The sequence below is a fragment of the Cucurbita moschata genome, unplaced genomic scaffold, assembly GCF_002738365.1.
Source record: "Cucurbita moschata cultivar Rifu unplaced genomic scaffold, Cmos_1.0 Cmo_Scf00016, whole genome shotgun sequence".
In the NCBI taxonomy this organism is placed as follows: domain Eukaryota; kingdom Viridiplantae; phylum Streptophyta; class Magnoliopsida; order Cucurbitales; family Cucurbitaceae; genus Cucurbita; species Cucurbita moschata.
Window position 1 is genome coordinate 4432615 of NW_019268532.1, and position 16456 is coordinate 4449070.

Genomic DNA, 16456 nt, shown 5'->3' on the forward strand with positions numbered 1-16456 from the left:
GGCAGAGACCTCATAGCCCGACTAGTCAAAGTCATGACCCCCTTCTTGTTTCATATATAGGGGGCTCATCAAGTATCTAAGTGCGCGCAGAAGACATTATGCGTCTTACAAGCAAAACTTGAAATTAATTCAAAAGTTGAGTATGAGATGGTAGAAAAAGAAATATTGTTAGCTAGGACTGTTGGACACCCTCGCGTGGGGGCGCTAAAGTACTTGTCTGCTCTTCAGAAGAGTGGAAGAAATAAATCATAGAGCAGCCAGAAACACTACCGTCGACACTTGAGCCACTCACAACTTCATGACGGAGATCGAAGCAAAACGCCTGAATATCCCTTGGCTTCGAGACGCAGGAAAGATGAAGGCCGTCAATTCGACAGCCTTACTTGTCTTAGGAGTTGCGAAGAGAACTTCCATCAAGCTGGGAACTTGTACTGGACGAACCGACTTTATGATAATCAAGATGGACGACTTCGACATCGTGTTAGGGATGGACTTCCTACTAAAACACAAAGTCATTCCCATGCCCCTAACAAAAAGTTTAGTAATAACGGGGTCAAACCCGACGATTATCCAGATAAAAACTCGCCAGCCAAGAGGGGTGAAAATGATGTCAGCAGTACAATTGAGACAGGATCTAAGTCATGATGAACCTATGCTCGTTGCCATTACTGTATTGGAAGAGGGAAGCTCGAACAAGCCAATCCCAACAAAGACCTCGCGGTCAATTTAGAAACACTGGGACACAAGACAAGAAAGTCATATAAAGTATTTATCTCTACCTAAGGGGGGCAAAATCGAGGTTTATGTCATATCGGGGGCAAAATCGCATGCCACAAATGATCGCCATATAGCTCAACCCAAGTTAGCTGAATTCTACGAGCAACTAAATGACTTGCTAACAGTTGGGTTCATTAAATCCACTAATACCACTGTTAGTGATCACCTAAGGGCTGGGGAGAGACACCAAGTCAACACCTCCACTGAAGGGGAGAGACAGATAAACCTTTGAAACAACACATGGTCACATAGAAGTACCATCTAGACAGAGGAGGAGAAGAGTTGGTCGGAAGTGTTGACCATGATAGTTTAAGGAGGAGAGAGATTTCTGATCAAGTTGAGGTCAGATTAACACCAATATCAAAGCAACAAGAGTCAAAGACTGGTTGTAACGTATTGTTAGAAATTTTTTTTTGCGAAAAGACGTTATCGGAGCTCAAGAATTTCGGCGAGGTGCTGGAGTTCTGAGGCAACACTTAGAGAACCGTGCCCACGTCCCACAACACGCCAAAATTTCCCCACGACGCCTACACATCCTCAGAGCCGCATGCAAGGAAGAAAACATAAGGAAGAAGACGAGAGAGAGAAATGAAGAAGTTTTTTGGCGAGCTTGAAACATGCATCACGACGCTTGAAACGACCAACTCACCCACGAAAGAGATCCCCGACGAGTGTACAACCACCTAAGGTATGTTTCCACGCCTCTCCAACGTCCATTGTCGTCGGTAACAAGAGATAGATTCAATTTTTAGAAATCTTGTGGATCTATCAATGTAGGTGATTACGAACCACGAAACTTCGTGGAAAAGAAGAGGAGAGGTCAACATAGAGATAGAGGAAGAAAAGAACGAGAAAAGACGTCGGAAATGACTGCGGGGAGGAGAGAGAAAGGAATCAAAAAATCGTGCTGAGTCGGCTGAAGAAGACGAATTCAACGAACGGTGTTTTCAATGTTGAAGCATGTTTTCTTTTGAAATTTATTACTTAAATGATGATGTTTTTTTAGAGTATAATCTACATATGAGCTCAGACTAAAATGACAGTAGTGACTTTAGGTAGCTGAAATCTAGGGTCGTTATCGTTGATATCAAAGCTCTAGGTTATAGATCTTGTAGACCAACATTTTTCCTGCTTGCTATTTTGTACAACTCGTTTACATATCTTCTCTTGTCGTGTTTAGCTAATACACCGTCTTTCTTAGTCATATCAAGACACTAATCTCTCAATGACTTGAAGTAGGATGCTGCCCATTTTCTTTGACTAGACTTGGGATCATTGGGATCATTGATCTCCTCCACTTAAACATAGCCCTAGACACCTATGGGATCAATGAGCATGACTTCATGAGTGTATATACATTGTTGACATGAGTAGCCGATGCATACATAGTTTAGCTCTTTGCTTGCATAGATTTGTCATTTTAGCTAACAATTCACAAATTACGCCCCGATTAACTTTGAATCAAGAGCAGCTCGTAGAGAAAGTGCTACAAATTTTCAATTTCCATTGCAAGTGAGGAGGTAAACGCCGGCGCTCATATTCAAGCACATTGCATTCCATCCAAATCCCACTCTCTCGCGTTCGTATTTTTCATCCCCATCCGAAGCAATCGCTATGTGTTCATTTCTCTCTCTTTACCCATTCTTCGTGAGCGAACTTATACGCTGTTAGGGTCCTTGGGGGTTTTAGATTTTCTCTGCTTTCAAAAGCGTTTAATCTATCTGCTATTATCTGCCATTGTCGCTTTCATTTTAGGGATTCTGTACTTGCTCGTTGCCATTCGCTTCATCGAATTAATGTGTAATTGAAAGCATACGGCCGCAGTTTTCGCCTGGGGTTTTTTGATTTCAGCATGTCAGCTGCTTCGAGGGGTAGAGTTACCATTACACTCGGCCGTAGCGGACAGGTTGGTTGTCAGTTGTCACTTTGTTTGACTGTTCTTCTTCTTCGGTTGACTTGTAGTTAGTCATGTTTCAGGTTCTGCTGGGAATGGTTTCTCTTAATGCTTAATGAACTTGATTCTTGTTTCTTGCTTGAAAAGATTGATCTGTATAAGTGTCGTTGCATAATGTTGTTACCTAGAAGATGGCAAAATGGAAAGAAAATTTGCTTTTCTTTTTGTTTATTCATGTTCTTATTGATTGAATTTTGAAACGTTGTTGATAGTTGTCTGTCTGGCCGTCTTGATTTTTTTTGTCTCTATTTATACATTTATCAATCACTTTGTAGGTAGTAAAAAAGGCTGGACCAGGAACTGATGTTTCTGTTTCTGATTCTTTGCTCGTTTCTGGAACTAAGAGATCTGTGAGAGATAGATTGGGAAATAGCCCTGATAGTGATCTGTTTTATGGAAGCCAACTTAATAACAAACGGTATGTCGCTCGTTCCTTTTACGTTTTATCTGCTTTGGTTCGTTATAACTTAGAATTGTCTTGTTTGCTCAACTTTTGGTACTTCGATCACTCAGTCACCTTGATTAATGATTGCGTCTTAAAATCTATTTGCAGTTATCGGTGTATTTTTGATTGAATGCATGAAAAAGGGACGTTATTCATGTTTGGAAAACAAATTGTTATTTGCAAAATACTTCGGATTGTTAGTGATTACCAGGAATGTTGAGTTATTCATATGCGTCCTCATTTTTGGAGTGTTGACAGTAGATCAATTCTTTCGGTTCTTTTTTCTGTTTCTTAAATTATTTTGCTTCCTTTCTGAATGTACGTGCCTTATTTATCTTTGGCAGATCACGAGGAGATGGTATGTCAAATTGGAGTTCTAATGGGTTGGGTGGTAATGAGCTTAATCGATCTAATTTTATTGTCCTTCATGCTAACGAAATTCTGACACCCTTTAATTTCTGTTATCTTTAAAATCAGTATCACACATTGGTAAAGATGACCTTCGGTATAAACTCTTGCAAAAAGATGCATCTAGACGTGCTCAAAGTGACAACACGAGATGCTTAGACCTTCGGGAGAAGCTACCTAAGGCAGATCAAACTCCTATTCGACATCTTGATTCACGGCGTCGAGATCCACCATTGCATAATACTAATATCGTACGCCGAACCCTTTTAACAAGAGCAGTAGATGATTTACCTCAGGACTCGTTAGGAAGTTCTTATTCCACGTGGACCATGGAAAATTTGAGACAACGATCACCTGCTAGAATTGTAGAACCTTCAAGGCGCTACTCTCTACAAAGAGATGATGAGAAACTACAGAGAAGACCAACAAACCTTTCATTTGAGAACCCAAGATCAGTGAGCTCTGTAGCCAAAGATGTTCTCAATGCTTCAGGTTCTGTCAGTACTGCAACTTTTAGGACTAATTCTCTATTGCTTCCTACGTCTGCAAAGCCTGTGGCGCCTATTGTTCCACGACATCTTCCGCCAAGTGGCATTGCGCACAAAACTCCCTATCCGGTATGATCTATTTTTTATTCTCCCTTAAAATCTCTTGGCTTTTGGCTTTTGTCTTTTCTATAACTTGATTTTTCCAATCTGATTAAGAAGTAGCTGTTGCCTGCGTTGAATGATTTGGTTTGCTATCGTATTTTCTAATATGTAAATTTTAATTACTGCAATTATTGTATGTCGTTATAGGTTTTTTTTTCTTTCTTTTTTTTGCAAAAAACCAAATTTTCATTGAACAAATGAAAGAATACAAAAGTATACAATCAAGATTGCCCATCTCTATTGCTCACCGCACTATCCCCAAATGAGCTCCTTCATTCATCCCAAATGTCATTATCAAATTGTTACTCCCCAAACATATGAATCAGGTCCTCCTCATGTCTCTTACAAAGGATACCCCATTGCGGGTACAAAACTAGGAACAAATGTCTTTGATCATGATCCAAAATGTTAACCTTCCCAAGTAAAGCTTGCCACACAAAAAATTTCACCAACCTTATAGAGAGAGATAAAAAGCTTCACCTCACTTTGTGTCAGTGGCATCTGTCCGTCATTGCTCAAGATATTCCACTTCATACAACTTTGTTTTTCAACGCTTGTTGATAGAGAAGCTTGTGGATTTCCCCTCCTTTGAATGGGTACTCTTGTAGTTCACTTTTCTCTGTTTTGTGTGATAATCCTCCCTTTTGCCCCTATTGCTTTTCCTTGTTGAGGAAGATTAGAATGTTGAAGGTCAATTTTTTGCTCGAGGCATTCTCCCTTGCTATTTGGCATTGGATGCAAGAGTGCAACTATCCTCTTTGGTATATATATGTAGGTTCTACCGAAAATATGATTTTCATTAATGACTAGGGACATTTAGTTAGCAATTATAATGAGTAACCTTTCAACGTCAAAAGATACTACCCATTATTAGGTTTCTCAATCTCGATTTTGATGAATTATAGGTAATAAAGTGCCGAATATCATTAATTTACCTTTTCATTTCTTGGCGTTTTTTGGATCTTGTAAATCTTTCTGGAGGATAACAATGTTTTATTGAACGAAGATATCTTTTTAACTTTGTCGGACTGATTACTATTTTATTTATAAATGTTTAGCTTTAAGCTTTGTTGTTTTCTGTTGGCTTGTTATTTACAGGGTGACGAACTTCAAAGCATAGATGGGTTCTTGCAGTCTCTAGGATTGGGAAAATTTTCCATTCTTTTTAAGGCCGAGGAAGTATGTTAAAATTTCCCTTTTCACTTAACCTTTTCTTGAGTGACACAGGGCATTGGTTTTACTCCTTTCTAATTCACTGTTAAACAAATTGATTTAATTAAATTTATCATAGCCCGTTACTTATCAGCTTAAGCTTTTGGATTGATGAGTGATTTAACATGGTATCACCGCAAGACCATAGGTCTTGTGTTCAAACTCGTGTAATATCATTTCCTCCCCTATTAATATTGATTTCTACTTGTTGGGTCTTCTACAAATTTTCAAGCGCACAAATAAGGAGTGTTACAAGAATTGGTATAATTAAAATTTACCATAACCCCATAACCCATCCATTTAAGCTTTTAGATTGGTTGGTGGTTTAACACTCCTACCAACTTTTTCCTAATCATGTATAAGTTAGTGGTTTATTGAATTTATGATGCAGGTTGATATGACTGCCTTGAAGCAAATGGGGGAGAATGACCTCAAAGAGCTTGGAATACCTATGGTATGGCAGTTGTTTGTGTCCTTTGTCTTATGTCTATGGTCTATACGCTTTCTAATTACTATTGAGGTTTTAGGTTTTTGATTAATCGTTTCTTTTTCTTTCTCAATGAGAGACGAGCACTTTCGTTAAACTGAGTGAGGTTTAAGAACAAGAGGCAAGTTACAACTTGAAAAAGTAGAGTTTTATCTTTCAACTGGGTTTCAGTAAGCTTGGCCCATTATTGGGTTTACAAAAAAGATAAACACGACGAGATAAACTTACTAAAAAGTTGAAAAGGTGAAAATTCATGCTTTAAGATGTAAAAATGACTAATAAAGGAAAACCAAAAGAAGAGCAACAATAGTAGAGCTTGCCAACTTCCCCCACTGTGAGAATATCCTCTTGTTGATAGGTCTAGCGTCTGTATGGGAACTTCCCCCACTCACAATACCACCCTTTGTTGTTCAAGTGAAGTACATCAAGAATGTAACACATGCACACACATGAAGCGTCCACATTCAAACGAAGCTAACCATATGGGAACTCTCTCTCCCAACCTTTACATGCTCTCAAGTATAGAGAAAGGATTTTCATATAAGTGGCATTCCTTCATACACCTGCCCTAAAACACCCATTACAAGACTTGTCACGCCCTCTCTCTATGCTTGACTAAGTATATCTGTGGTTCCACCCTAACACCCACATTAAAGTCTTCTATAAAGACAAGTCAATTTGAGAGTTCTTTAAAGCCTGTCCAAGAGAAAAGGAATTGAGGTGTAATGCTACAACATTTTTGTTGTAGTATCTCTGACAGTAGATGATAGAAAGCATGACGCCTAGGTGCTTCCTAGAGCAGTATGGCATTTACATGAGGCAAAGTTTCGAGTTTGGAATACAGCAAGCTCATTTCTAGAGCCATGGCGTTAACCCAATTTTTCCTTGTAAAACCCTTGTTGCTAGATGACCTTTTTGTGGCTCCCTATAGATATGGCCTTATTTGTTAGGTTATTCGTGAGGATAATACAGAGAAAAATAGGCTGCCACTACGAGAATCCTCTAGAGAGGGTTGGTCTTAGAGATAAGGTAAAGCCTGTATGAGCATAGGTGAGTGTGTTTCTCTATTGATCCCATTGTAAACTTGGTCTTTACTGGTACAACTTGCAACTATAGAATACTAGGCGTAGTCTGAGTTAGAAATGAATCAATATAGATTTTGTATCAAGTGATTTTCTCTCTTTTATTATGTTTTGTCAATTCATTGCTTATATTTTATTGTTATTGTACCATCATGTCTGTGGTTAGGGGATATAAGTTCCCATTACGGATGCCAAAAATTCCAAATTAATTGTAGCCTAAGCTCTATTTGTAAATGTCTAACAAGATAGCTATATAAACTGAGGTACCTTAGTCAAAGCCACAGGGACTTCAACGAAGATATCGATATTGACAAAAGACAAGTCAATCTTCGTCAAATCAAGCTACTTCAAACTATATCAAGTGGAGTGCATTTACTCTTGGATGGTTACAAAGCCTAACTGAAGATTTTAAATTTTGGATTTATGGGAGTTTTTATGTAATTTTCCGTTTTGAAATTTGTTTTTATTAATTTCAAGTTTCTTTTTAGAAAGAAAACTTATTCCTTCTTTGAGATCTTAATCACTCTATAAGGAGAATCAATCATATCTCACTTGAATGGAATGATCTTAAACTTGCAAACTATCACAAGATTGCAAAGTTTGATTTATCTCTTGGCTAAAAGAAAAGCTCTAGGCTCATTTTAAATCTTTGAAATCGGAATGTAAGAAACATCATGGATGGTTATAAACTTATATATAGCCTTCAAAAGAAACCTTATAGTGACCTGTGGTCAATTAAAGGGTTGGGTAACTTTAAATGGAACAACATTTTGCTGAGTCAAGGAGGCATAGGGTTAGGTAACTATCCGGATCATGATTTTCCTACTCCTAGAGAGAAAAGTCCTTCTCTTTTTGGCCGGTTGTGGGCAAGGAGGGATTCGAACCCCCGACACCGTGATTCGTAGCCACGTGCTCTAATCCTCTGAGCTACAGGCCCCACCCTGTCTCCACTAGATCTATTCTTGGGGGTACCCTATACAAAGAAACCTTTCCTCTCCCTAGTCATTTTCCATTTCGAGTTAAAAAGATGTGAAAGTGCCTCTCTCTCAACGCATTTCGGGAAGAACCAGCTAGCTCTGGGTTCGAGTGGCATTTCACCCCGAACTACAACTCATCCGCTGATTCTTCAATATCAGTTGGTTCGGACCTTCACTTAGTAAGGAATTCCCCTGGTATTATTAGTAAGTGGCAAGCTGGTACTGGGGTCAATGAAACCTGGCAATTTACTTGAAAAAAATGAATTTTTTGAGTGATAGAAGCCTTTGAGAGTTCACAGCTGTTTTTATTAACATTTACCAGAGATCAAGTTAGGCTGTTTTTTTCCTTTTGCAATCAACTCATCACCGAGGAATGAACTTTCGCTAGCAGTTCATGTTCTTCAGAATTATTTATTGAACTGTCACCCTGAAGCTTATTTTTTCATTTCAGGGACCTAGAAAGAAAATTCTTCTTGCAATTGCTCCACATTCCGAGCGACAACCTTGACGACGATAGAGCACCTCTTGCATCGGCTGGTTTAGTTCCGCCCCTTATATCTCAAAGACCCGAGACTCGATATGTATGTTCTTTAGATGTTTAGTGCTAAGTGAGTGGTTTTTGGATCTGTCCTATCTTTGTTCTAATATTGTTGGGGGGTATAACTTTTGTTTTTCACTCCCCATCATAAACATTGTTGCGAAGTCAAAACTCACTAAACATGTTTGTTTACTACAATCGATAGTCTCTGTTCGCATTCGTAGATGATAAAGCCTGGTTTAGCGATGTTCGAGAGAGATTTGTATATTTCCAAATGCTTAATTTCCTCAGTCTCTTCAATTTTAGCAAGGATTCAGGTAGCCTGATGGGAGCAAAGACTTGGGATCATTGGGTCTTTGCAGAAGAAGATTGTGGCCATGGTTTGGATCATCGCCAATATCTCATGCACAGGATTTGTTGTTTTAATCTTTCTTTTGCCTAATAGGTTATGTGATTTCATGTGCTTTTATCAACTGTTTTGGGCTTATAAAAAGCACTCTTCCCTTCCCTATTTGATAATCTCTTCTTTCTCTCAGCTTTCTCAGGCAGATTCACCAAAAGCATCAAAAAGAAAAGAACGGATATAAAAGGCTCTCTACTGCCCCCTCTCACACTAACACTGTTTATTTGGTCTATATTACCGTTGATTTATTTAAATTTGCCCAAATATTTATTAATTTTAGGGCAAAAATCGAATTATTGTGCCATTTTTAATCGTTTTTGTCAATGAATGGTTTGTGTTGAGTTAATAGAGTTAGAGATTTTGGCTATTGTAGGGGGAAGAATGACCATGCGAGGAAGTGTGAAGGGAGGAGAGAGAGACAGTAGAGATTTTCAGTAATCAAAAGGGAGGGGAATGGCAATCGAATAGATGGATGTTTATTTGATTGGACACTTGAGTCTTTTCGGTTTGTAATATGATTCTAAATTGTGAGCAACGAGTGTTCTTTTAGGGAGTTTCCTTCGAAATTTAGACAAGTAGTAAAATACACGTAGGGATCGTTTGGATATATGGCAAGTAGGCTAGAAAAATCAAACTTCATGTGAGCTAACATGGGATTAGTCTCATTAGTTATTAGTTAATGCTTACCCATAATTGTACCAAAAGGTGGATGAAAATTTGTGTACTTACACTGGGTTGGGTGTTTGATGACTTTTGGGTGTGTATTGGTATTAAAAACGTTAAGTTTAGGTCTTGTAAACATTTAGGATAGAGAATTGTATATCTATATGGCTTAACTCGCCGACACACCTCGTTGTGGCCAAGTAAGTTATCTTGTATAATAAACTTTTAAGAGTTTAAGGTAAGGATTTATATATTGTATATAATACGTGAATAACTTGCAAAATGAGTGATGGCAATTAAGTGTTAGCATATGCTAAGATGGTTTGATAATGGACTCATCTCCCCATTTGGACCTTCAAAATCTCTCCTCGTTGGGTCTTTCTTTTGTTTTCCTTTTTCATAAATTTTGGTGATTGAATTGAGGATTCCTCATAGTACTCCCTTACCCGGTCGTTAAATGTTTAGGGATAAGTCAAGCTAATCTTAGAAATAGGATAGAACGTCGGTTAAGGCCAACCAAGTAAGTGGTCGTACCATCGTAGGCTATGAATGTATGTTGCATGTTGGCACGTGCTTGTGATTTTGCACGTGTTATAAATTGTATATTTAAACCATTATGATTTAATACATAAATGTTATGGTAAACGTTATGTTGTCTTTAGATGAATTGATATGCGTTATAATGTTATGTATTATGTGATTGTTATGATTTGCACGTTATGAACTGTTATGTTGGAAGCATGAAAATGTTACGTTATGTCTTGTGAATTGCATGTATAGCATGATATAAATGACATGAAGGATGGTAAATAACATGAAATATAACCCTTGTATAAGTGTGAATGATATGATAATTGATATGAGAAATGGTATGATATGAATAAAATGATAGCGGGGTTATCTTTAATAATGTTGAAAATGGAAAAATATTGAGACCTCATGCATTAATATGTGCTCATGCATTGGGAGATATCCCTATTCCTTCACGATGGTACAGACACATACACTACCAGGCACGAGAACGACCATTCTATTTTACATAATGCTGATGACTACTATTTCTGATGAGTGTCTGACATAGAGAGCTACCATAGTATGCTCGCCCGACAAGCAAAAGGGGCCTAACGGTGTGCAAACCAACTGGTGGGTCGATACTCGCACGTGTAGGCCGTGTGTAAGATATAAATTACACATCCAAGTTGCCCGATAGGATAGTACTGCAGGAAAATAGACCATTATGATAGGTCCCGTCATTGTATTCACATGTTCTTGCATCATAACCCCAATAAGGGGTCGCTTACTAAGTATTCTTAAATGCTTAAGCCTCGTGCTACTTCTATTTCAGGTTAAAGCAAGACTTTCCCGTACAACTGACGAAGACATAGCAAATCGAGCTCATGCTCCATACATAAGGTAGTCACATTTATTTTCTTAGGCTTAGGCTAGGATAGGATGTTTTTAATTTAAACGTTTATTTATTTTATTTAGTCTTTGGTTATGTCGTTTTAAAGGTGTTATCAATCCACCATGCACGGGTTCAATTCCCGTCGTTCGCCCATATAAATATATAACTGATAAGATAAATGAGTTTCCCTCCTATCATCATCATTATTATTATTATTAATTTTTTTTTTATTTTGTTTGTAAAGTAAAGACGAAGAAAAAAAATTCTCCTTTCTCTCTTATTTACTACGGCGACAAAAAATAAAATTATTGACCATTGAGTCTCACTATTTGAGAAACTTCTAGAAACATAACGTGCCTTCGGTAAGATCGATCCAGTAGCAGCTGAGTCCTAGTTGGTGGAAGGTCTTGAGACAACCTTATGTTATATGGATAGTTATATGAACTTATCGAGGGAGTACTTGGTGCACTGCCTACCTATATGCGGATGAGATCAGGGTTCAATTATGGCCCACCCTCGCTTAGACTATGCTACAACCCTGTGGATCTCTATGTTAGTAGGCTTGCACAGTCTAAAGAGCAAGCAGTAAATGACCGTTCAACCCACCCCACTTCATTAGGACAAAAGAGGAAATTAGATAGACATACTTCCAAGACCGATAGACGAACACATGGGTGATCAGGACATCGCAAACAGGTTGCAAACTAGGGAAATTGTCACCATGAAGGTGAGTGAATGTTGAGCCACCGTGTAGTCGACTTTCTGCATAAGAATGACCTAGAGGCTAACAGATCGATCCGACAGAATTAGGGAGGCTGGGAAATTCATTGCTAGCAATAGGGGTATGCTATAGCCCATGCAATCATGACTAAGAGGGTCGATGAGCCTGACACAATGGTAATTGGTACGTTACTCGTCCTTGGACACCTAGCATTCATCCTATTCAACTCTGGTTCCACACCATCCTTCATTTCTAAGGGGTTTATTAAGCAAGCGCATCTAGAAATAGAACCTCTGTGGTAGACTCTTCGTATCTTGTCCTAAACGTTGTTTTTGGTACATCCCTTTCTTTAATCTTGTTTTGATGGTACCCTGATCGGAGGTCTATCTTGGAGAATACCTTCGTCTCCCTAAGTTGGTTGAATAGGTCTTCTATGCGAGGGAGGGGGTACTTGTTCTTTATCGTCATCTTATTTAGTTCTCTATAATTGATGCACAGGTGCATTGATCCATCATTCTTTTTGACAAACAACACCGGCGCACCCCAAGAAGATATGCTAGGTTGGATGAAGCCTTTGTCTAGTAGGTCTTGTAACTGCGCCTTGAGTTCTTTCAACTCTGCTGCCGCCATGCGATAGGGTGCTTTGAAAATAGGCTCAATTCTCAGCTAGAGTTCTATGGCAAAGTCTACAACTCGAGAAGGAGGTATCGTGGTAGGTCTTCAAGAAAAACATATGGAAATTTGTTCACTATTGGTACAATGTCTAAGGTCTTTTCCATTCCTCTTACACCTACAACACATGTTAATATAAACCAACTCCCTTGTTGAACTAGTCTCTTAGTTTTCATCATTGAGACTATCTTTGGGGTAGTCCCCGTGCATGTACCCTTAAACTTAAAGTTGGGTCCTCACAATGGTGAGAATATTCTTTTTTATGACAGTCTATACTAGCATGGTTTTCAGCTAACCAATAAATGCCTAGTATTACATTGAAGTCTCTCATGCTAACTACTATCAGATCTACGCTTAGGATACAATCGACTACGGTTACTTGGCCATCTTTTACTCTATTCTTAGCTACTAAGTGTACCCTCGCGGGGGTACTTACAGACAATACATGCAATAAGGGTTCTAGTTCGAACTCTGCTTGTGTATAAAAAACAACAGATATAAAAGAATGCGTAGAACCAGAATCAAGTATGGTAAAAATGTAATGACCTAAAACGGGTAGTGTACCTGTCACCATGGTGTCGAACCTCTCAGTGTCTCTATTGGTGGATGTATATGCCCTAGCTTGAGCACGAGTTTGCACCGGCCTGTCCGCCTCTTCCACTACGCTGGGTGGGTTAGGTTTGTTTTCGGTGTCCTTGGCCATGCAGTTGGTGACGATATGACCTTGGCTACATCGAAAACAGGCTCTCGTCCCAGCCATACATCTTCCTCCGTGTAACTTTCCACATATCTTGCACTCTAGTTCTCCTTACCTCTAGCCCCAGTCTAGTTCTTGGGGTGTCTGTCCATATGTCAAGGAGGGTGCCTTTTAACTTGTCGCAGGACAGGTCAGTTGGCATAGTAGGGCCTACGCGCCAGTGGTCGATGGTCTGAGTTCCACGAGTCGTAAGGCCGTTTGCGTCCAATAGTAACTGGTTGTTCTTATTGTACCTCATCCCTGGGATTCTCTAAGGCCATTGTAGTTCTCAAAGCTTCCTCATATGTTTTCGGGTCTATAGCTTCCACCATGCGGTGAATCTCTACGTCCAAGCCTAAGACAAATTTCTCAGTCATCTTCTGTTTAGTATCTACGAAGGACGGCGCAAACCTCTTTAATCTCATGAAATCTCTATCATATCTTTCCACCGAGTGTCCACCCTAAGTCAAATGGGGCAAAATTCTATCGTCTCCTAAGTTGTTCTGCTTCGCAATAGTCCTGCTTGAGGAAGGCCTCATTAAACTGATCCCACTCCATAATTCCCCCTCCTAAGTCGATATTGTCCTTATTATCCCTCCACCATACTTCTGCGTCCTTTTGCAGTGCAAATGACGCACATGAGACTTTCTGGTTATCCAGCCTCCCATCAACTCGAATATGGTTTCCATAGACAAAATCCACATATGTGCTTCTATTCGATCTCTCGTAGTATCAATGTATAGGTGGGTATCATATCGTTTGAAGTCTTGTAACCAATTCGCTCCTCTGGCAGCTGGGGAAGTGTTGGCTTGTTGGGTGACCATCATGGTGTGCATCATGACCTAAAACGACTCCCACGGCAGTCTAGTGGTGGGGTCTACTCCCGCTGCTAGTGCTGCTAGAGGTGGTGCAGCTTGTGGTGGCACAACCTAAGGCGGTGCAATTGCATCCATCTTTGTTACTGATCCTTCTCAAGGTGAGCTTGCTTCAGACTCACATCTTCCTCTTCCTCTAATAGGGGTCGTCCCCTTCCTCGTCTTCCTCTTCCACGTCCTTTGTGTGACATGGTTCTAGAAACCAAGATAGTATTCCTTAGGACTAAGGCAGGCTAATATAAATAACAGCATATTGCATAACATAAATTCATACAATAATGCAAACATATCACAATTCAATCAACAACGTATTCTTAATTTAACCTATACAATATCACATCATATTAAGTAATATCACATAAAAATAAAGTGCATGTGATTAAAGGACGTTTCTTTTTCTTATCTTACACAAGGCATACCTGATGGTGACGGGGCATCGACGGTGGGACCATAGAACGTGTCAAGCCTTCCTCGTAGGCGAGTCTACAAAATCTATAACCTAGAGCTCTTATATCAACTATAACGACCCTAGATTTCAACTTCCTAAAGTCGCTACTGTCATCTTAGCTTAAGCTCATATGCAGAATATCACTCTTAAAATATCATCTTTAAAATCATAATTTCAACGTAAGCATAATGTCATCATTGAAAACACCTCCATGGTCTTACGTGTTCAGAAACATAATTCAGAAATAAATTAAAACAATAAAAATAAATAATTCAAAACATGAAATGCAAAACAACCTATTCTAACCTAAGTCTAGGAAATTTAAATATGCTTCTAGCCTATATGCGTGTCATGATCTCTGATTGCGATGTTGTTGTCAACCGTACAAAGGCGCCTTGCCTTTACCGGAAAAATGAGGTTGCACACGGTGTGAGTATTTCGAAGAATACTCAGTAAATGACCCCACTATAGGGGACGTGAAAATGCAAACACATGCAATGATGCTCTAGGGACCTATCATTAAAACATCCTAGGGGGTGGCCTCTAGTCCAAACTAAATTGGATGTGCAGTACTTCTCTACACACGATTCACACGTGCGAGCGTGAATCCCTAGGCGGTTCTCACCGCTTGGACCCATCATAGTCGAGCTAGCTGTCCGTAGCGATGTTCGAAGGTCAGTAGACCCCTGAATGTCATGCATGACATGATCACTATCATCATCGTAGCATATGCATCCGTACTCGTCATCATAGAAGGGGAAGTATCCCGATGCTTATGTACATACAAAAATGCTTGAGGTCCCTATGGTTTCTTGTCTTTAAAACATCTTTATGACACGACCCTAATTCTAACTTTATATATATGTCGAGCTAGCTGTCTGTAACGATGTTCGAAGGTCAGTAGACCCCTGAATGTCATGCATGACATGATCACTATAATCATCGTAGCATATGCATCCGTACTCGTCATCATAAAAGGGGAAGTATCCCGATGCTTATGTACATACAAAAATGCTTGAGGTCCCTATGGTTTCTCGTCTTCAAAACATCTTTATGGCACGACCTTAATTCCAACCTTATATTACTATGAGTAATATATGCGCATTAACTTTTCATCTTATCATCATCTAGAGTTGTCCTAGGCAAAATTATCGATACAATATGGCATCCACAACATGTTTCTCAACTTAATATGGAAAATAACGTCATATTAAGGAAATAACAACATCCTACATCATCATATTAACATGCATCGTCATCATCATAAGCATATCATAATCATCGTAAAAAATCATAAAACATCATCATATAACTCATACATGTCATCATACATCATATATCATATATCATATGTCATACATCATAATTCGTCATCAAGGCATCATAAGCATAAAGCACCGTGCCGGTGCTACTAGGCACTTGTCTTCATACATCAAACATTTGTCTAGCCTATCCGGTGTAATACCCGAGCCTTAATGGAAAGTTAAAAAAAAAATCTAAGTTTACCTTTAAAGTCGAACTCTCTCGATTTTATTGAGGGTCTTAGAGACCAAAATCCAAGACGAGACAAAAGAGAAAAAGGATGAGAAATAAAAGAAGAACTTAATATAAATATATAAAAAGAAAAAAAAAATTGATAGAAAATTAGAAGAAGGTCAAGGTTAATCCCGGAGGGTAATTTGGTCATTATACCCTCCCTTTTAGTAACATTCGATTAAAAGAGAGTAAAATAGAGGGAAAAAGGAAGAGGGAAAAATGGCGGAAAGAAAAGAATATAAATGGGGAGCGAGAGAAAATTCTAGAGAGAGAAGAAAAGTTCTGGAGAGAGAAGGAGGTAACAGCCGCTCCGGCGACGAGAGGTCCGGTTCCGGCCGAGTCTTCTTCCTGAAATCTTCACCGAACTTAGAGGAGAACATTCTCAACTTTTAGATTGTCCAAAACCATCAAGAAACGAGGAAAAATCTAAAGAAGACTACGCTCAAAACCTGGGAAGGAAGTTGTAA

At 39.1% G+C, this 16456-nt stretch overlaps 1 protein-coding gene and 1 non-coding gene across 4 annotated transcripts; one reads left to right on the forward strand and one right to left on the reverse strand.

Annotated features, from left to right (window-relative positions):
- The first annotated feature begins 2072 nt into the window (after positions 1 to 2072).
- On the forward strand, positions 2073 to 9041 carry LOC111454386. Of its 3 annotated transcripts, none has more exons than XM_023095862.1 (8): positions 2073 to 2297; positions 2629 to 2683; positions 3007 to 3149; positions 3521 to 3567; positions 3654 to 4201; positions 5333 to 5413; positions 5838 to 5900; positions 8444 to 9041. In XM_023095862.1, exons 2-8 carry the CDS (start codon positions 2630 to 2632, stop codon positions 8498 to 8500), a joined length of 993 nt encoding a protein of 330 aa, XP_022951630.1. In that variant the 5' UTR covers positions 2073 to 2297; position 2629; the 3' UTR covers positions 8501 to 9041. The 3 variants fall into 3 exon arrangements, with proteins under 3 accessions (XP_022951630.1, XP_022951629.1, XP_022951628.1); XM_023095861.1 differs by having other exon boundaries at positions 2075 to 2297; positions 2533 to 2683; XM_023095860.1 differs by having other exon boundaries at positions 2075 to 2683.
- On the reverse strand, positions 7879 to 7952 carry TRNAR-ACG. Its single transcript has one exon. It is a non-coding gene; the product is annotated as a tRNA-Arg (tRNA).
- Positions 9042 to 16456: the final 7415 nt, after the last annotated feature.